The following is a 22321-nucleotide window of genomic DNA, read 5'->3' as shown; positions in this document are numbered from 1 at the left end:
TCACTGGGCACGAAGCTAACCCAGCGGGGGATAAAACTATTTACCATATTTTCACGTAGATAACGTGCACCCGGGTATAGCGCGCGGGAAACCGAAATATATGTAAAAAAAAATTTGTATACCGCGCGCACCCATATACCGTGCATGCTGCCCCGACTCTCCCGTCGCCGCCCGACTCTCCTTTCGCCCGCCCCGACTCTCCTCTCCCCCTTGAAGTCCTGTCCCCACCCTGAAAGCCTAATGCCCCCCCCGATGTCCGATTCACCCCCCGCAGGACCGCTCGCACGCACTCCCACCCGCACCCCCACCCTGAAGGACCGCTCGCACGCACTCCCACCCGCACCCTGAAGGACCGCTCGCACCCCCACAGCCTCCCGACCCCCCCCCATCATGTAGAAGCTCCTACCGGTGTCTTGCTGCTTCCTCTTGGTGGTCCCGGCCCTTCTGTGAGCCCTGCGCCTGCGCTGCTTCCTCTTCCAGTGGTCCCGCCCTTTCTCTGACGTCAGAGAAAGGGCGGGACCGCTGGAAGAGGAAGCAGCGCAGGCACAGGGCTCACAGAAGGGCCGGGACTGCCAAAGGGAAGCATCAGGACACTGGTAGGAGCTTCTACATGATGGGGGGGGTCGGGAGGCTGTGGGGGTGCGAGCGGTCCTTCGGGGTGGGGGTGCGGGTGCGTGCGAGCGGTCCTTCAGGGTGGGGGTGCGAGCGGTCCTGCGGGGGGGGGGTGAATCGGATGTCGGGGGGGGGGACTATGTTAAAAAAAAAAAATTTGTACAACGCGCTCACGCGTATAACGCGCAAGGTTATGCACGGTTTGTAAAATCGTGTATAACGCGCGCATTATATGCGTGAAAATACGGTAGTTATGCAGATGATTTTACGATTATCATCCCATTCACCAATTCTGTCTCCGAAACTATTCCCAAAGCTTCAGAAGCCATAAACATGATGGAACAATGGATGACAAACTTTAGGCTCACACTTAATTCAGAAAAAACGACTTTTTTCATTACTTCACCACATCCTCTTGACATTAAATCACCCCTCTGTATCAATAACCTTAGTTACCCTATCCACCCCTCCATAAAGATACTAGGTGTAACTCTGGATCAATGCCTAACCATGAAAGACCAAGTAGACTACTTAATCAGAAAGGGATTTTTTACTCTCTGGAAACTCAGATCCCTTAAAGCTTATTTTGTTACATCGGTTTTTAGAATCCTAGTCCAATCCCTTGTACTAAGCCTGCTTGACTACTGTAACATCGCCTATTTGGCAATTTCCCAAAAAAATATGCGACGCCTACAACTGTTGCAAAATGCGGCAGTTAGACTAATCTTTGGACTAAAGAAATTTGACCACGTGGCACCCTACTACCGGCAGCTACATTGGCTGCCAATGGAGGCACGCGTAAAGTTCAAATTTGCCTGTTTCTGCTTTAAAGCATTACACTTGACTTGCCCCCAAATACATTACTGACCTTTTCTCCTTCTCAGCCAACAGACACAAGAGAAGTTCACATTCCAACTTCGTTTCCCCCCCCAGTGAGAGGTTGCAAACTGAAAAAACACCATGAATTCCTTCTCTTACACCAAGCAGCATCATGGGGTAAAGACCTAGAACAATTACTTTCGCCCTCTACTTATGAGGAATTTAGGAAACGTCTAAAAACACACCTGTTCCTAAAACATCTTGACAACTGATCCACTTATCTCTTTCCCCTCAATAGCGACCTACTGTCCTTTTGATCACTTTTCTCCTCAATAATGAATTTCCTGTCTTATTACTTCTCTTTATTTTTCCCCTCTTGAAGTCAGTCAATTTGTACCTTTGCTTAATCTTTTGTAAACCGCATAGAACTTCACGGTATTGCGGTATATAAGCTGTTATTATTATTATTATTAAGATAATTTGCCAATAATCTTTCCGCCTTATTCGAGCTTCCATAATACATGGTCTGTTGAGAAAACAAATCTTTCCTTGCAAATTGTGAAGTAATCTCATTATATTTACATTTTAGTTTTAAAAGAGCCTGTAGAGTAGTTTGTTTCCATTTTTCAATCATTTTTGACTCTAAAACCTTAATTTCCTTTTTCAAATTATAAAATTGTTTTTTTAGCTGTTTCCTAACATATGCGGCCTTAAATGCATTCCATAAAGTTATCACTGAGATTTCTTGCGACTCGTTAATTTGGAAAATTCATTCATATTTAATTGGAATTCTTCAAGAAAATTTGAATCCTCTAACAATGCATTATCGAATCTTCATAATGATCTACCATTTTCCTATTCAGGAAGATTAAATTCAATCCACACCCCTCCATGATCAGACAAAATAATTGGATCTATAGAGGCTTATGTTACTTGCTGTGTTAACTGACTTGAAACAAAAATATAATCTATTCTTGAAAAGGATTTGTGAACCTGAGAACAAAAAGAAAATTCCCGTTCATTAAAATGAAGTATCCGCCATATATCTTTTAAATCACAAGATTGTACCAAATTATCTAAGCCTAATGATTTCATAACTTTACTAGGTTTTTTTTATCCATCAATGGATCCATAACAGCATTAAAATCCCCCGCCACTACTAAATTAGAAGTAGCCAATGGTAGTATTAACTGTTGCAGAGTTTAAAAAAAAATAGTATTTCCCAGGCTCATTTGTACATGTACCCATCTTCCTAAAGGATCTGAATCTATCATTTTAAAAGTAGCTAAGCATTTTTTATTCACCAAAATGGCTACTCCTGCTTTTTTCCCTATCACCGAGGCAAAAAAGCAATGCTTTACCCAACCATCTTCCAGTTTCTTAGCTTCTATGGCCGCCAAGTGTGTCTCTTGAATATAGTAAATATCTGCATTTTGTTGTTTCAGAAAGATAATTTATTTTTTTTATTGGATGGCTGAGGCCATTAACATTCATCAAAAAAATTTTCAACTCCGTTATAATATTGTAATAAAAAGGGACTGTAAGAGATACCACAAACCATTAAATATTCTATATATATATCATATTTCCCATGCATCTCAATATCTTTCATTACATCCATGAAATTGTTTTTCCCTTGCACATCTAAACCCATATTTAAGAAAAACCCTTTCTTTTCCCTCCCCTACCCCTCAAATAAAATGACTGTCTTGGAACACACATAGGATTAGCAATCACAATACCCCTCCCCCAGGCAACTTATATATTTTCCTTCCCCAATCAGGATTCTAAATTAATAAGTTTGTAAATTAATATCTTAATATGATTTCCTAATTTTCAATTCATATTACATTAAAATCTTTACTATTCATTTATTTTTTTAAAAACTTTTCGGAAAATCTTAACCATATTACTTCATATTAAATATATTGTTAAAAACCATTTAATACACACTAAATTTTTTATGTAAATAAATATGAAATACATCAACAAATAAATTTATAGAATACTCTTTCCCCATTGTCCCCTTTTCACTCTATCTATATCCTTCCATGCTTATCCACCCATTTTAAATAATTTCCCCAAATTTATAATTTATCATTTAACTTTCATCAAGGAAATTTGTTTAAATAATACATATTAAGTTCAATCTAACTTAAAATAGAAAATAGATCCTAAATTCATATTCTATATAAAAAAAGAAATATCTTCCATATAAAATTACATATCAATCAATATATTTTCTTCTTTGAATTACATAACATTTTCATTTTATTTTTATTTTCCCTTTTTCTCCCTTTTTCCTTTTTTTTCTTTTCCCCCCTTTCTTTAATCCTCTCTATTTAATGACCAATACATCTAAAGTAAATTCATCTTATTACTATGAATGAATTAAAACCCCATATGACCATTGTTGTTAATACTATATTCTCAATCAAACCTTAACCATTAACTAAAAATTAGTCTATGTATTGTATGGCATTCCATTCATAACATTGACCTTGAATCAATTCATATTTTCCTGTATACATTAAAAACCTTCTTAATATAATCCAATTTAATCTTCATAAACAACTTTAGAAACCTGAGAGAGATCCCTTTTCCAGTAAACAGTTAATATTTCCTAAATATAGAAGATATGGGATTTTTTTTCTTTTTTTCCCCCCTTTTCTTCCTCTAACATCTTATATTTCAGAATTTTATTAATCTTTTCCATAAACTACATGCTGTCAGTATTAAATTTCTTTGACTGAGTCATACTATCACTTCAATCCTGGACTTCCTTTTATGTTATGTTATGACCGTTCCAAAATGAAGAAACCTTGTCTCTCTTCTTTTACCAATTTCACTATTATAATGTCAATTACAATATTTATTAAGTTCAATATGTTGATGCATCTTGGAAGAGTGAGCACATGTAGTACACAGTGCATAGAATCCCACAGATCTTTCCTATCATCCTGAAAACCAATTATTTTGTACCTCTTCCTTTGCTTCTTTATCATTAAGCATTATGTCTGATGCATTTAAAATAATCTCTTCCTACTAAAGTTGATACTTTCAGAACATGAATATCTTTTCATTAAGGAGCGGACTAGAGATTCTTCTGATTAGGTCTCTCTCTTTTTTTTACCTCTTTTTTTTACTTCCTCTTTCCATATTCAGATTGTTAAATATAACTAATTTCATCCATTTTCTTTTTCCGTCCTATTGTTAGATGTTAGTCTTTCCTTCTTTAAAGTCCATCCTCTTCTTTAAGTTAACTTGTCCAAAATCTCCAAAAATATTATAAAGTCTAGGTTGTTAACTTAAAACCATTTAAATAGACAATGGCTCAGAATTTGACAAGAAGTCCTTTAACTTTTCCGGATCTTCAAAATATAAGGACTTGTTTCCACTTGTCACCCTCATTTTTGTGGGATAGCACAAGCCATATGTGAGCCCCTTTTCTTTCATTTGAGGTCTTAACTGGAGGAATTGTTTTCGTATGTTCGCTGTGTTTTTTGCAAAATCCGACAAGAACAGCAACTTTGATCCTTTATAATTTAAGTTTGTCAGCTTTAGCCAAATTTAAAATCTCCAAGGCCTGCTTGAATCATAAGAGCTTGAAAATTAAAGGCCTTGGCTTCACTTGGTTAGCTGACCATTTAAATGGAATCCTGTGTGCTCGTTCTATTTCTATGGGATGTTTTGAATTTAACTGCAGTAACTTTGGTAAAAGATTTTCCAAAAATTGGATAGCGTTTCCCCCTTCCAAATTTTCAGCTAATCCAATAATTTTCACATTCTTTCTCCTTCACGTATTCTCGTAATCTTCAAGTTGTTTTTTCATTTCTTTGATATCTTGACTGTCAGATTTACATTGAATCGCGTTGATTTCCATCTGCTCCATTTTGTTTTCTAGTAGCGACACTCTCTGATTGGCAACCTCCATCTGCCTGTTTAAATTTAACACTTCTTCCCTTACTTCTGAAATTCTATTTGCGTTGTCTTGAAGCATTTACTTAATGCTCTGTAATTCTGCCATTATTTCATTTTTATCTAGCATGTCCGCAGTTTCAGCAGGGAGAGGCACTTTTGACGGTGTAACCTGATCGTGTTTAACACGCTTCGCCCTCCCTCCTGCTGCGAAAGCTGTTTCTAATTTTGCTTGCTGCGTAGCCGCCATACTAAACAAAGTTTTATTATAGCTACGGGAAAGAAAAAGCCACAAAATACTTTTCAAAATTTTCTACATGCTGCCTGGGTTAGAGGAGCGCTGCAGTTACTCCTCTATCTTGTGCGCCGCCAAGCCACGCCCCCCCCCATAAGCCATTATTAAAACGGACTTGGGAAAATCCACAGCTTATTTAAGCAGCATAAAATCTATTTTACTCTTTTGAGATCTTGCCAGGTACTGGATTGGCAACTCTTATATTTTTGTGGGTCATGCATCTCTTTAAAGTATCCCTTAATCTGAATAGATATATCCCCCAAATTATGCAAGTATTTCAAAATTTGTTTATAAAAATTTTATCAAAGAAATTAGGGGCATAAATGTTGTACAACAGCAAGGATTTGCCATCTAGGGTTACTGGAGCCATGACAAATCTACTTATGGGTTCTTGTATTACCTTATGAGTCAATAACTGAATAAATTTCTGAATCAATATAATCATACCTGCCTTTTTACCCAAAGCAGCTGATTCAATATAATTTACTTACCCACCAACAATATAACTTGCCATGTTCAAGAGCATTTAAAATGTGTCTCTTGTATAAAGGCAATTGAAACCTGTCGTTTATTCAGAATCTGTAAGATTTGTTGCTTCAGTATGGGTGAGTAGATACCCCCCACACACATTCCAAGTTATGATCTTACGTGACACCTGTTCCCAGAAACAGAAATCTCAACCAAGAAAATGCTAACATCCAATGAGCTGGTAGGGAATGCGGCTGACTGAGAGGAGCATGTGTCCATAGAAATAGGGGAAGAACGCCAGCTTTGAAATTCATTCCACAAATGTTTCCACTCATTCTACAAATGTAAATTCAGTGAAAGCCTCTGGCTCCTGGGGCATAGAGTCACCCTTTGATGACTTAACTGCGTTTCTTAGGCTACAGAGGGTCCGCAGCCAAGCGCATAGATTTAGTAACATGGAATTACTGCCAAGCCCCAAAAATAAAAATGGCCGCCCCACTGGGCTAGCCAAGCATTTGGTCACCTGCTTCAACAGGGTAGAGGCTAAGCTGGACGCTGCCGCCTTTCCTGGGCTCGCCACGTGGCAAATGATGCAAGAATGCTCTTGAGGTGCTAAATTTATATAATCCTGGCAAGAATTCACAACAGAAGAGCCCAAGGCAGAGGCAAAAATTGCAGTTTTGGAGAAGCAGGGAGCTTTAAAAAAAAAAAAATTGCTAAAAATCCAAGATGGCCACCGTTAAGAAAATCGCACCAAAAACGCGATATTTTTCACAGTAAATAATCTTCAAAAACTGATTTTAGGATTTTTTTAGGAGGGGGAACACAGGGGGACATGCAGAAACCCTCAAAACTTTGAATTTCAAACCTCCCCCGATTCACTTCACAGGTTGTTAAAACCATTACGTACTGTGGCCTGTTCTGGAAATGTGCTGCAGCCTGCCTCAGCTCTCTATTCAGTAGCTGGAATCAAAATATCACTGTCTCGAAGTTCGTGGGGAGGGGGACAGACTTTGATGGCGTTTGTTCCAGTGGAAAACATTTTCCTCAACTTTTTCTTCTTGAGCACTCTTCGTCAAAATTTACCACATTCGAAGAGAAAGGGGACAGTGAGAACTGTGGCTTTTTCGGCACTCACGTCCTCACCTATTCAGCCAATATTAACCCAGTTGCTGGAATGGCAAGCCGCTGCCAATCCTCACTTAGATGATCAGAGGTTGGGTTCTGCTTCGGGGACGAGCAAGGGAGTACTCGACCCCTTGGAATACAATATTTCACTCTCCCCTCCGATGACAAATGTACCACCTTGTCCAGCTGAAGCCTGAGCCCAGAACTGAGCCCTGAGAAGTCAAGAGAGGAGATCCCGGAGTTGTTACTGGGAGGAGCTTTATCCCCAAAGAATTTGCCAGGAGAAAGGAACATCGAGGAGGCTAAAAGTCCAGCGCTGGAACCTGCAATAACTTTGGGGGCACTTCTTGTGGCTATTAAGAAACTGGATATGATGGTGGGGAAAACAGCACAGGACATGGAGGTACTGGTTTCAAAAGTGGATACTTTTTCTTTGAATTTGGATAAGGTTCACCAAAGCTATATGGAGAAAATTCATATAGAAACTACCGTATTTTCACGCATTTAATGCGCGCGTTATACGCATTTTTACCTACCGCGCATACCCCTCGCGCGTTATACGCGTGAGCGCGGTATACAAAAGTTTTTCTACATAGTTCCCACCCCGCCCGACGCCCGATTCACCCCCCCCCCATCAGGACCGCTCGCACCCCCACCCCGAACGACCGCTCGCACGCGCTCCCACCCGCACCCGCATCCACGATCGGAGCAAGAGGGAGCCCAAGCCCTCTTGCCCGGCCGACTCCCCAACTCCCCGACAATATCGGGCCAGGAGGGAGCTCAAACCCTCCTGGCCACGGCGACCCCCTACCCCCACCCCGCACTACATTACGGGCAGGAGGGATCCCAGGCCCTCCTGCCCTCGACGCAAACCCCCCTCCCTCCAACGACCGCCCCCCCCCCAAGAACCTCCGACCGCCCCCCCAGCCGACCCGCGACCCCCCTGGCCGACCCCCACGACACCCCCACCCCCCTTCCCCGTACCTTTGGAAGTTGGCCGGACAGACGGGAGCCAAACCCGCCTGTCTGGCAGGCAGCCAACGACGGAATGAGGCCGGATTGGCCCATCCGTCCCAAAGCTCCGCCTACTGGTGGGGCCTAAGGCGCGTGGGCCAATCAGAATAGGCCCTGGAGCCTTAGGTCCCACCTGGGGGCGCGGCCTTAGGCACATGGTCGGGTTGGGCCCATGTGCCTCAGGCCGCGCCACCAGGTGGGACCTAAGGCTCCAGGGCCTATTCTGATTGGCCCACGCGCCTTAGGCCCCACCAGTAGGCGGAGCTTTGGGACGGATGGGCCAATCCGGCCTCATTCCGTCGTTGGCTGCCTGCCGGACAGGCGGGTTTGGCTCCCGTCTGTCCGGCCAACTTCCAAAGGTACGGGGAAGGGGGGTGGGGGTGTTGTGGGGGTCGGCCAGGGGGGTCGCGGGTCGGCTGGGGGGGCGGTCGGAGGTTCTTGGGGGGGGCGGTCGTTGGAGGGAGGGGGGTTTGCGTCGAGGGCAGGAGGGCCTGGGATCCCTCCTGCCCGTAATGTAGTGCGGGGTGGGGGTAGGGGGTCGCCGTGGCCAGGAGGGTTTGGGCTCCCTTCTGGCCCGATATTGTCGGGGAGTCGGCGGTCCTTCGGGGTGGGGGTGCGAGCGGTCCTGCGAGGGGGGGTGGTGAATCGAACGTCGGGGGGGGGGGCATCAGGTTTTCAGGGTGGGGACAGGACTTCAAGGGGGAGAGGAGAGTCGGGGCGGGCGAAAGGAGAGTCGGGGTGGCCAGAGGAGAGTCGGGGCGGGTGAAAGGAGAGTTGGGCAGCATGCGCGGTATACGTGTGTGCGCGGTATATAAAAATTTCTGTACATAAAGTTGTGTTTTTCGCGCGCTATACCCGTGTGCGTGTTTTACACGGGTGCGCGTTATCTATGTGAAAATACGGTACTACTTTGAAAGAAACTATCGTATTTTTTGCTCCATAAGACGCACCTGACCATAAGATGCACCCTAGATTTTGGAGGAGGAAAACAAGAAAAAAAAATTCTGAACCAAATTGTGTCAGCCAGATAGGATGCAGTGTAGTTGGATCAGGGTCAGCCCAAGCAGTGACTTACTGCTGCTGGAAAAATAGAGAAGTCTGAAGGACAGGGGCAGGGTGGATCTAAGGGAGAATAAGGGGTACTGAACTCAAAGATGTAGGGGATCCGAGACAGAGGTGCTGAACTCTTGGGGGGGGGAGGGAACTGAGAGAAATGCTAGGTAACAGGTGAAGGAACCAAGAAGGAGGAGTTAAATGCAATTTATATGTTCAATAGAAGGTAACAGGCTAAATTAGCCCAATCTTTTAAATCCATTTTTACCCCTCTCTCACAAAGGAACAAAACCAAACTTAAATAGATTGTTTTTATCCTGACAGATTCATGACTATTTCAACTCTACTTCAGATTTTTCCCCTGCTTTTTTTATGCTCGTCTTTTTACACTACTTCGTGGATGGAGCTCAAAGCGGGTAGTACGAGTCCTCATGAGAGAGATCAGGAAGTTTTTCTGCACATTGCAGTGGAGCTAGTTTGCAGAGGAGCGGAGTCATTTCTAATTTCAGTAGGGCCTGATGAACACCATGACGGAGGTAGGGCGGGGGTCAAGGGGAGAGAGACAGACACAGAGCTGTCAAAACTGGCCTCTTGTCCTTTCCCCAGTACGGTCTGGTTCCTGTTAACCACACCTGGCCATGGTGCTAGCTGCGGGAGGGCTGGCGATAGTGGCGATGACACTTCTAGGATCACAGGAAGCTATGTCAAGATAAAATGAGAATCCCGCTGGGGCCCTGCTCCACTGGCTACGGCCATTACTGTTGCTATGGACACCGGGCCATGCTCTCTACTCCTCTTCGGCCCACTCAGTCTGGCCCAAAGCGTGCTCCTCCACGCCGTTTAACATAACAATGGAGCCTCGGCCCACGAGGGAGGTCAGCATGTTGCTACTGTGTGCATGCCCTGCCATCACTCCCCAGCCACGCGATTCTCCTGGCTGGTTAGTAGCTGCCTGTCTCCCGTGCCTTTTAACACCACAACGGAGCCTCAGCCCACGAGGGAGATCAGCATGCTGCTACTGCGCGCACACCCTGCTGAAAAGGTAGATTCGTTCTCTCCAGTTTGAGAGGGGTGGATGGATTACATTCGCTCCATAAGACACACAGACATTTCTATCCACTTTGGGGGAGGGGGAAGAAGTGCATCTTATGCAGCGACAAATACGGTATGTCAACTGTAATAAAAAATCAAATTTATCTCATGGAAAATTGAGCAAATTGAAAACTTTAATAGGTGACTAAATGTCAGAGTATTGAATTGCCCAAAAGTTTTCGGTATGTCTCCTTTGGAATGGGATCCGCACAATGCGCGGCAGCGGCAAAGAAGGCAAATAGAATGTTGGGCATGATAAAGAAGGGAATCTCAAGTAGATCGGAGAAAGTTATAATGCCGCTTTATAGGGCAATGGTCAGACCCCACTTGGAATACTGCGTCCAACATTGGTCTCCCTACCTAAAGAAGGATATAAAACTGCTGGAGAGGGTGCAGAGACGAGCAACTAAACTAGTGAAGGGTATGGAGAAACTGGTATATGAGGATCGACTTAAAACACTGGGATTGTTCTCCCTTGAGAAAAGGAGACTGCGTGGGGATATGATCGAGACCTTCAAAATACTGAAAGGAATCGACAAAATAGAGCAGAGAAGATTATTTACATTGTCCAATTTGACACGGACAAGAGGACATGAAATGAAGCTAAGGGGGGACAAGTTCAGGACTAATGTCAGGAAGTTCTGCTTCACACAGAGAGTGGTTGACATCTGGAATACTCTCCCAGGGGAGATTATTGCGGAATCGACAGTCCTAGGCTTCAAAAGCAAACTAGATGCATATCTCCTTGAGAGAGGCATATAAAGATATGGTTGGCTGTAAAATAAACCAGGTGTATACCTGGCAGGGCCTCCGCGTGTGCGGATCACCGGACTTGATGGACCGAAGGTCTGATCCGGAGATGGCGCTTCTTATGTTCTTATGGAAGTGTTTAAGAAGTCTTAATGGAGAATTTGAAATTTCCTCAGGATAGTATTCCGCCTATTAATAAAGTTTATTACCTACCAGTTATTAAAGATAAAAAAACCCCGAAATAGGATATTTACCAATCATGGATAATGGAACTACAGAGAATAAGCAACAAGTGAATGTTTTTCAGGATATCACAGCTATTTTAGAAGATTCTCTTTCTGAAGTTAAAGAATGAGCTATCCTTTATTGTTAACTTTGTATTTGAGCAAGATTTGACTTCCATTATGAGGTTATACTTTAAAATTCCACAATTCCCTTTTGTGGTCAGAGAATTTGGATATACTGTACCCCGATGTGACAAAATCGACTCAGGAGAGACGGAAATAATTTTTTGTAATGAGAGAAGAAACAAGGAAAATAGGAGCCACTTTTTTGCTAGCATACCCATGATAATATATAATTAAATACCTAGGTTTGAGATATGTTTTTTCCCAGCCTGAACATCTGAGTTCCTTTTTAGATCTCATGAAGTTAGCTATTGGTGCTACATGAAGTCAAATGATAAGAATAGATCGAGGTTAATCCATTTAAGCTAATTTCTGTCAAATGTTTTATAGTAAAATCTCCCTTTGTTTTCTATTCCTCCCATTTGTATAGTGGTCTGAGGAAGTGGCTAAATTTACTTGATTTTGTTTCTTGATGGCTTCTAATTACAGAAATGATGAAGGAAGTGGACTCTGAATTGTTTGAATGAGTGTTATAACTTGTAATGATTTGTTAAATAATAAAAAGTTTTAAAAATTATATTATCTATATCACTGCCTCATGCTGGGAATATATATATATCACTGCCTCATGCTCCCTCCTGCCCTGATCGTGTCGCGGGGTTCGGGGGTGCCACGGGGCAGGAGAGCTTGGACTCCCTCCTGCCCTGATCGTGTTGCGGGGTTTGGGGGTGCCACGGGGCAGGAGAGCTTGGGCTCCCTCCTGCCCTGATCATTGTAGGGGGGGGGGGATTCTGTAACCGGTGTTGTTTTTGACAGACACCGGTTATAGAATCCAGCTTTTAGGCGAAGGACTGGCTCCTCCTTCGCCAAAAAGCTCTTGTTTTGGACGTTTGGGGCTTAGGCTTTTTTTAGGTTGATTATATGGTGTAAGTTTAGGCGTAGTGGTGGTCTGGGCGTTTAAACAGCTGAACGTAGAGGCAGGCCATTATTTTAAAAAAAACCTCCTTTTGGACGTATTTTTTGATAATGGACATTTTCCCTGCTTCTACTTTCAACGTTTAAGGCCTTAGGCCAAAAGGGGACTTAGACGTTTTTTTTATTATGCCCTTCCACGGCTCTTATGATGATCAATAATTTTATTTGTTGAAATATAAATAAATTATAAAAAAAGAAGAAATAATTAATAGCAGTAGTAGTACCTGAAGCCCTTTACTACTGAAGAATATTAATCCAAACTTTGTTTAAAATCATACAAATTTTTCAAACTACAGTGGTACCTTGGTTTACAAGCATAATTCATTCCAGAAGCATGCTCGTAAACCAAAATACTCGTATATCAAAGCGAGTTTCCCCATAGGAAATAATGGAAACTCGCTTTGATATGTTCCCACCCCCCGTGGCTAACGGCGCTGCTCTATCCCCCCCTCCCACGAGAACCAGCATTGCTTCCCCCGAAGGCCCCCCTGCGATCCGGCACCCCCCCCACTTCTCCGAGAATCTCGGAGAGAGCGTGAACTCGCAGGCCTTGAGCATGCGCAGATGCTCAAGGCCCAGCAAGAAGAGGAGGCCGATCTTCGGGCACCGGCACCAACGCACAGGACATGTCGGTGCCGGTGAACAGGCCCAGATGACAGTAAGAAGCGGCAGGGATGGGGTGCCGAATCGCAGCAGGGGGGGGAGGGGTGCCGAATCGCGGTGGGGGGGTGCCAGATCGTGGGGGGCGCCGCTCGCAAATCAAGGCACGCTCGGTTTCCAAGGTGCCGATTTTGCAAATGTTTTGCTCATCTTGCAAAACACTCGCAAACCGGTGCACTCGTAAACCGAGGTACCACTGTACTTTAGTTTCATTTTCAAAGAAACAAATTTAAGTGAGAATTTCTTATTCAGAACCAAAAAGTTGCCCAAGTGGCTTGTATACAGTTGCTCAAATATAGGGCCTCTTTTTTACAAAGCACTGTGGCAAACACTCTGACGCCCATTCAATCCCTATGGGCATCAGAGCATTTACCGTGGCAGCCTGTGCTATTTGGCTTGATAAAAGAAGGAGATAACTTGATAATGAACTTTGCATTTTTTTTTTGCACTGCTTCATATATTTGCAATGCTACTTTTTGCCTATGGCCTTCAATTTCACAATTACAAGACTTCTGTTTCTAAAATACTATGTTTACTTTGAGACTTCCACAAATATTTGAAATAATTACTGTACTCAAAATAAAAATAATTACCTGATATTTCAATACATCTACATTGTAATAAGAAGCTGCTGGATTCTGCTCAGCTATCTTCTTGAGGTAGAGAGTAACAGCTTGCATGTTCATCCAAAAATCTTTTGTATGAGGGTCAGTCTGGGAGGGGTCACTAAATGAAATAAAAGTAAGAGTTAGATTGAATTACTTTGGCAACACATATGAAATTATAATGTCAATATAATAGTCAATCATAATAGTCAGTAATCAGAAATTATGTAAATTTACATATTTCTTCTGGATATATGTTGCCCTTTCTTAGTTGTTGATTCAATTAAGGATTATATTTACTAAAACATGTTATCCTGCTATTCTATTTATTAGGATTTATTTACTACCCTTTTGAAGAAATTTAGGCTGCATTAATACAACTGACATGCATTATTAGTAATTAGGTCCTGCTGAATAAAATGTGAGCTGTAGTAAATGCATGTTGTGAGTTAGTGCATAATGCAGCAGCACCTTTTAGTAAATATAGCCTCAGATTCATTAGGTTTCATTTTATACTTTTTTTTCCTGCATGTGGTTGGAAATTTTATAATAGGTCACCCAGGTAGGAAATGCAAATAAGCTATTTTATGAAGAAGACAATCTATATATATAAAATCGGAAGTATGTATGTGTGTATGTATGTGTGTGTGTATGTGCCGTGATCACGCAAAAACAGCTTGACCGATTTGAACGAAACTTGGTATGCAGATCCCTCACTACCTGGGGTGATATGTTCTGGAGGTCTCGCGGCCCACCTGCACACGTGGGCGGAGCTACAAACAGAAAATCAGATTTCACCCATTCATGTCAATGGAAAAAATGTAAAAAGCTGCCAACGCAAAAATGGCTTGCCCGATTTGAACGAAACTTGGTATGCAGATCCCTCACTACCTGGGGTGATATGTTCTGGGGGTCTCGCGGCCCACCTGCACACGTGGGCGGAGCTACAAACAGAAAATCAGATTTCACCCATTCATGTCAATGGAAGAAATGTAAAAAGCTGCCAACGCAAAAACAGCTTGCCCGATTTGAACAAAACTTGGTATGCAGATCCCTCACTACCTGGGGTGATATGTTATGGGGGTCTCGCGGCCCACCTGCACACATGGGCGGAGCTACAAACAGAAAATCATGTCAATGGAAAAAATATAAAAAGCTGCCAACGCAAAAACGGCTTGCCCGATTTGAACGAAACTTGCAACACATCTTCCTTTTCAGTTTAAGAGATTGCAAATTCCAGTGAGACTTGCATTCTCTATCACAATCAACAAATCACAGGGACAGACTATTATATACTGTGGAGTGGATTTAAGATCCCCCTGTTTTTCCCATGGACAACTCTATGTTGCTTGCTCAAGGGTGGGTTCACCCAAGAATTTATATGTTCTTGCTCCTGGAGGTGAAACTAAAAATGTTGTTTATAATCAAGTTTTGTCTTAGTTGTATTGTATTCATTTTGTCAAATATTTCACATTATAATTTGAATATTGTACTTTTTATAAAGCTGTAAAAAAATAATTTCATTCACCACTATAAAGTATCTTTATTTGAATCCATTTACAGTGTTATTGCTATAATTAAATACCCGTGCAACGCCGGGGCATCAGCTATTATCTATATCTGGTTGTCAATAGCAGTATATCAAATTAATAAATCCAATCCAATAAATGATTAGTTCAGATATACCTCAGATTTCTCCGACTCTCCAACAGAAATATAATTATCACCTTCAGAACAACAATGTATTGGGGGGCGTGGCTTAACGCGAGCACGGATGGAGGTGTGATCGTGAAGCTCCTCACCATCCAGGCAATGAAATAAAAAAAAAATTATTTTTCCTTCAAAATAATTATATAGAAAATATATATATAAAAAGCTGAACAAAAGATACAAGATAAAATCCTAAATTGCGGCATTTAAAGAGAGGTATGTGCTGACAAGAGTCGGGAAAGCAGAGAGCCGTTTGTGTTGGCGGTTACATAAAATTGAATACAGCGCTGAAGTATATGTTTATATTCCGATCAGATATAACAAAAAACTGATAAGAGTCGGGAAAGCAGTCTGTGTTTTCGGAGGTTTTAAGAGGCTTGAAAGCAGTGCTGAGACTACGAGATGAACGTGAACTGAAAAAAAAAGCTGATAAGAGTCGGGAAGCAGAGAGCTGTCTGTGTTTTCGGCGATTTCAAGAGACTGCGAGTTGTATGTTTGATTGAGAAAATGTAAAGAAAGATTGTGTTCTGACAAGATATAACTAAAGGAAAAAAAAAAAAAGCCGAATTACTATAGTTGAAGCGTGATATGTGCTGATAAGAGTCGGGAAGGCAGAGAACCGTTTGTACTGGCGGTTTATTGAAGTTTGAATGCAGCGCTGAAACCGCGAAGTAGATGTGATTAAACAGTTTGGCGAAATTGTGAAAAAAATAGGAAAAAGTTTATATTCTGAACAAATATAACTGAAACAGAAAAAAGCTGGTAAGAGTCAGGAAAGCTGAGTGCTGTCTGTGTTTTCAACGGATTCAAGAGACTTGAAAGCAGTACTGATACTGCGAGATGAATGTGAAAGACCAGATAATCTGATTGGGAAATTGTGAAGAAAGATTGTGTTCCGATCAGATATAACCAAAAAAAAAAAACAAAAAAAACTTGAATTACTACAGTTGAAGTGAGATAAGTGCAGACAAGAAACGGGAAGGCAGAGAACCATTTGTATCTTTGGCAGTTTCATTAAACTTGAATGCAGCGCTGAAACCGCGAAGTACAAGTGAGAGATCAAACAGTTTGATTGGAAAAATTGTGAAAGAATTTTGTATTCTGACCAGCTATATTGAAACCAAAAAAAAAAAAAAAAAAGGAAAAAGATTATTCTTTGATAAAAAAAGGGGATTAAAAAAATTTGAGAAAGAAGAATACTTGCATTTTCTCTCAATAATTAAGTGCTGAAGCACTGAAGACAAATAAATATCAGCTTACTAAAATAAATACTGAATTGAATATTAATTTCCTCTGACAAAGCTGCGATTGGGCTTGTGAGAGAGGAGACAGAGAAAAGGTTCAACGGAACTTTAAAAAACTGAAACAGTAAGACATTGAGGAAATTGAGAGACGCTGAGAAAAAACAGAAGAAAATTGCTTAAAGTTGGTCAAAATAGGAAAAATAACTCTAAAAAAGTGTTGCTCTCCTCAATCAGGGCTGCGATTGGGCTTGTGAGAGGAGAAAAAAAGAGTTCCCCTACTTCATTGAAAAAGTGAAAGTGAGAAAAGAATTTTCAAACTGACATAGGTAAAGGAAAAAGAAAAGAGCTTAAAAAGAAAAATTTCTACTTCAAAAGATAGAACAAAATCTTGGAAGAAAAGAGATTAAAAACCTAAGAATACCAAATCTAAAAGACTAAATACAAGAAATAAGAATAACAAAGAAAAAGAAAACAACAACATGACAAGTACCAGACAAAACAAAAATGAGGCTGGTACATCTGCAAAAAGACAGAAACAAGAACAAATAACACCAAGCAAAATACCACTTCCTATCGAAGAATCAGACACATTAAGCAAAGCTGAAGTCATGGAAGAATTAAAACAAATCAAACAAATGCTTAAAGAAACTATAACTAATATGTCTGAAATGAAAGAAGAAATTTTAAATATACATAGACAAATGGAAGTTAACAACAAAAGAACAACTGAACTAGAATCAAAAATGGAAACTATAGAATGTGAATCAAAAAGATGTAAAAACGACAACCTGGAATTAAATAAATTAAAAGATCAACTGGAGGATTACGAGAATAGAGGAAGAAGAAAGAACATCAAACTCTTTGGAATACAAGAAAATTTAGAGGGAAAAAATACTATCCTTTTCCTTGAAAATTTAATTCCAAAAATTCTACAATTAGACTTGAAACAACCAATTGAAATTGAAAGGGCGCATAGAATCCCAATAAAAAATCTAGAAAATAAAAACAGACCAAGACCAATCATTTTCAAAATGTTGAGATACCAACAAGCACTAGAGATACTAAATGCTGCAAAAAAAGATAAAAACTTAAATTATAAAGGATCAAGATTATGGTTTTTACCAGACTTCGCCAAAAACACAGCAACTAAAAGGAAAAGACTACTAGACATGAGACCTCTACTCAAAGAAAAAGGATTTAAATATGGTCTATACTACCCGGCGAAAATGAGAGTGTCATCTGGAGACAAGTCCTTATATTTTGAGGATCCCGAAAAACTAAAAGAGTTTCTCTCTAAACCAGAACCTATGATATATTAACATAATATATTAAGATGGTTTTGAAGACTCTATGAAAAATTAGAAAATATAACATATCGAAATATTTGAAGAAATGGAGGAAAACAATACAAAGAAAAGACAATAATAATTATATGAAAGAAAGAACAGAATATAGGAAAATTATTAAATAATACACTGCATATATGTTTAAAATAATTATATGTTGAAATCATAATACTAAGGAAATACAAATTAACATATTGTTAAATGGAAAATGATACATTAATAAAATGTTATGGAAAATGATTAAATATATATAAAAGATCAATATAGATAGATAGAAGGGAAATTTGTTTAAACAATTGAATATTGATTGCCTGGAATGGGGAGAATGTTAGGATTACAGTTCCAATGTGTATCCTTAAGCAGCCAATATATTGGGTGGGAAAGGGAGGGATAAGGAGAATATTTATTAGAATAATTAAGGGAGATACATTAGGGTTAAATATGTGTGTCATGAAGAAAATTTTTTGGATATTAAATATGAAAGAGGAGAGGAAGAATAAGATAATGAAAAGTATTAAAATATATAATGTCTTTTAAAATATATTCTATTAATGTCAATGGCCTGAATCACGTAATTAAAAGGAAAAAAATATTAACATTTTTAAAAAAACAAAATGCAGATATTTACTGTCTGCAAGAGACCCATCTTAATATGAAGGAATCACAGAAATTATCAGGTGGATGGATAAAAGAATGTTTTTTTGCTCCAGCAGTGGGCAAAAAAGCAGGAGTTGCAATCCTTATAAATAAAAAATGTATGGCCAATATAAAGGTAAAAAATTCAGATCCACATGGAAGATGGATACATATCGATATAGGTATGGGAAATGATACCCTGACGTTATTTAATATATATGCCCCTAATTCGAATCAATCAGAATTTTTCAAAAAGCTACAAAATATGTTATTACCACTGGCTGCCTCTAATTTAGTGGTGGCTGGAGATTTTAATGCTGTAATGGATCCATTATTGGATAAAAAACCAGGTAAAAATATTAAATCTTTAGGTCTAGATAATTTAGTTCGATCATGTGATTTGAAAGATATATGGCGTATTCTTCATTTTAATGATCAGGAGTATTCATTTTGTTCACAGGTTCATAAATCATTTTCAAGAATAGATTATATTTTTGTTTCAACAAATAAAGTGCAACAAGTGATTAAAGCCTCCATTGATCCTATTATCATTTCGGATCATGCGGGAATATGGATAGAATTACAATTAGATCAATTAGAAAATAATAGACCTCTTTGGAGATTTGATAATGCATTGCTTGTGGATGACAAATTTTTGGAAAATTTTAAAACACAAATTAATGAATTTTTTCAAATAAATTTAGTGGAAGATACATCTATAGAGAATGTATGGGATGCATTTAAAGCAACTATGAGGGGTAATATCATATCATATTCAGCTTTTATTAGGAAACAAATTAAAAAAGAATATATAGAATTAGAAAAAGAAATAAAAATATTAGAAGCTAAATTGATAAGTAAATGGGAATATGAAGTTTTGCAAGCTCTTTTGAAAGTAAAAGGTAAATATAATGAATTAACTTCAAAAATGATAAGAAAAGATTTGTTTTCCAAACAAACGGTGTATTATGGAAATTCTAATAAGGCGGGAAAATTATTAGCAAATTATCTTAAGGCAAAAAAAAGGAGAACTAATATTAATGGAATAAAAGATGATAATGGTATAATAACAAATCAAACAAATATAATATTAAAACAATTTTTAAATTTTTATAAGGATCTATATTCTTCCGAACCTTATTTGGAGAAACAAAAAGATGGAAAAAAATTTTTAGATTTAATAAATGGACCTAAGATTCCTGATCATATAAAACGAAGTTTAGAAGAACCTATATCATTAAAAGAATTAGAAACAGCATTGAGATCTCTTAGAGTTGGATCCGCTCCAGGTGGTGATGGTTACACAGTAGAATTTTATAAAACATTTCAAAATATCCTCTCCCCACATTTATTAAAATTATATCAGACACAACTTATAAAAGGTAATATAAAAGGTACTATGGCTGAATCAATAATAATTGTTTTGCCTAAGCCAAATAAAGATCCTACTTTGGTTTCAAACTACAGGCCTATATCTTTGATAAACGTTGATAATAAACTTTTGGCGAAAATTTTGGCTTTGAGATTAGCCAAAGCTCTCCCACATATTATAGATATGCATCAAACGGGTTTCGTTGCTAAAAGACATTCCTCCAATAACTCTAGACTATTATTTCACATGCTAAACTTATCAAAAAAAATGGATGAACCGGCATTTACAGTTTCATTAGATGCTGAGAAAGCATTTGATAGGGTAGAATGGAATTTTATGTATCAGGCTTTAGAATGGTTTGGTATAGGTTCTGGATTTATACAAATGGTAAAAACATTGTATAGCTTCCCGATTGCAAGATTAAATATTAATAATAAGATATCTGATGGTTTTCAATTGCAGAGGGGAGTTAGACAAGGTTGTCCTTTATCTCCTTTGTTATTTGATGTTGTATTAGAACCCTTATTGTTAGCAATACAGCAAACGAGGGAGATACAAGGAATTCCATATTCAGATATGGAATATAAAATTTCGGCTTATGCTGATGATATTTTGCTTTATTTGAGAAATCCAGAGTCTACCTTATCTTCTTTATTGGAATTAATTAATAAGTTTGGCAAATTTTCAGGTTATAAAATTAATTGGAATAAATCTGAAATTATACCCTTGAATGTTTACTGTGTAAAAGGATTATTTGATATTTTTCCATTCATATGGAAAGAAGAAGGATTTAAATATCTAGGCATTCAAGTTAAAAAAACAATTGAAGATACTGTAAAAGAAAATGAAAAATATGTATTAAAAAAAGTAACGGAGTTATGTGAACAATGGAACCCATTACATATATCTTGGTGGGGCAGAGTTCAAACTATTAAAATGATGATGTTGCCTGTGGTTTGCTACCAAATGAGTATGATACCTATTTATTTTCAGGGGTCCTTTTATAAGAAGCTTAATAGAATTTTAACAAAATTTCTTTGGCTTGGTAAAACACCTAGAATAGCTTTAGTAACCTTACAAAAATCAATTAAGGAGGGAGGGGTAAATTTTCCAAATTTCTATAGGTACCATCAAGCCTATATTCTACGTCAGGGTATGTATTGGATCCTCCCAGAACTTATAGATAATGCACCAGATTGGTTATATTTGGAATGGCGCCTTATGTTTCCCCTAAATTTAGTTCATTTACCAAGTATTAATATACCTAAAAGATACAGAGAAAATAAAATAATAATGGATACTTGGAAAACATTGAGATTTATTGATAAATTAACACCCATCCCAATATATAAATCAACTAATCAATCCATATGGATAAACTCCAAGATCAAAATTGGCGGAGCTCAAATCCTTTGGAAGAACTGGATTATTGCAGGAATTAGATCTCTAGATGATATTATTTCAGAAGGTAAACTGCTGGATTTTTCACAATTGCAACATAGATTTGGTCTTAATAAAACACAAAGTTTTAAATGGTTGCAATTGAAGCAGGCCATTCAGGTTGGGTTCCCTGAATGGAAATCATTAAACAATCAATATAGTTTAAAGTTCTTATGCTTTAAAGCAGACTTCCTAGGACATCAAGCCGCATTGTGGTATAAATTAATATCTGGATATTTGAATAAAAAACCAAAAAATGGTCTAAGAGACATTTGGAGCATTGAGATTGGACATCAAATTAATGCATCTCAATGGCCACTAATTTGGTCTTGGAGAATGGGATGTACAGTGTCAGCGTCTATGAGACAAACATGGTTCTTTTTATTACATAGAGCTTTTTGGACCCCTACTCGTTTACAAAAACTAGACAGTTCTAAGTCTAATAGATGCTGGCACTGTAATCTAGAACCAGGGACATTAGATCATTTATTATATCATTGTCCTTATATTAAAATATTTTGGAATTCAATTTGGCCACAAATTAATAAATTAATGGAAAATCATATTGCAATATCATATGATACAATTTTATTTGGAACAATGATGAGAAAAAAAAGTCAAATTTCACCAGAAAATAATAAACTTTTATTAATTATGACAGGGGTTGCCATTCAACATATAACTAACAATTGGAAAAATTACAACAACCTAAACTACACATTTTGGTGGAATACAATATGCCATGTTTTTAAAATGGAAAGAACAATAGCAGTACAAAAGGGGACATATAATAAATTTATAAAAATATGGGGGCCATTGACAAAATACTGCAATGAT

The 22321-nt window shown here is 38.9% G+C and overlaps 1 protein-coding gene across 2 annotated transcripts in view; it reads right to left on the bottom strand.

Annotated features, from left to right (window-relative positions):
• The window catches only part of FCHO2 (FCH and mu domain containing endocytic adaptor 2), a 349104-nt gene that overhangs the window by 88202 nt on the left and 238581 nt on the right, over positions 1–22321 (bottom strand). For both annotated transcript variants that reach the window (XM_033929206.1, XM_033929212.1), the window contains one exon: positions 13725–13857. In XM_033929206.1, coding sequence (XP_033785097.1) covers positions 13725–13857 — 133 coding nt within the window. The remainder of the gene's footprint in view (positions 1–13724; positions 13858–22321) is intronic.

This window comes from Geotrypetes seraphini, chromosome 1 (assembly GCF_902459505.1).
Source record: "Geotrypetes seraphini chromosome 1, aGeoSer1.1, whole genome shotgun sequence".
Classification (NCBI taxonomy): Eukaryota; Metazoa; Chordata; class Amphibia; order Gymnophiona; family Dermophiidae; genus Geotrypetes; species Geotrypetes seraphini.
Note: the sequence above shows the minus strand (reverse complement) of the source record. Positions and strands in the feature narration are given on the sequence as shown.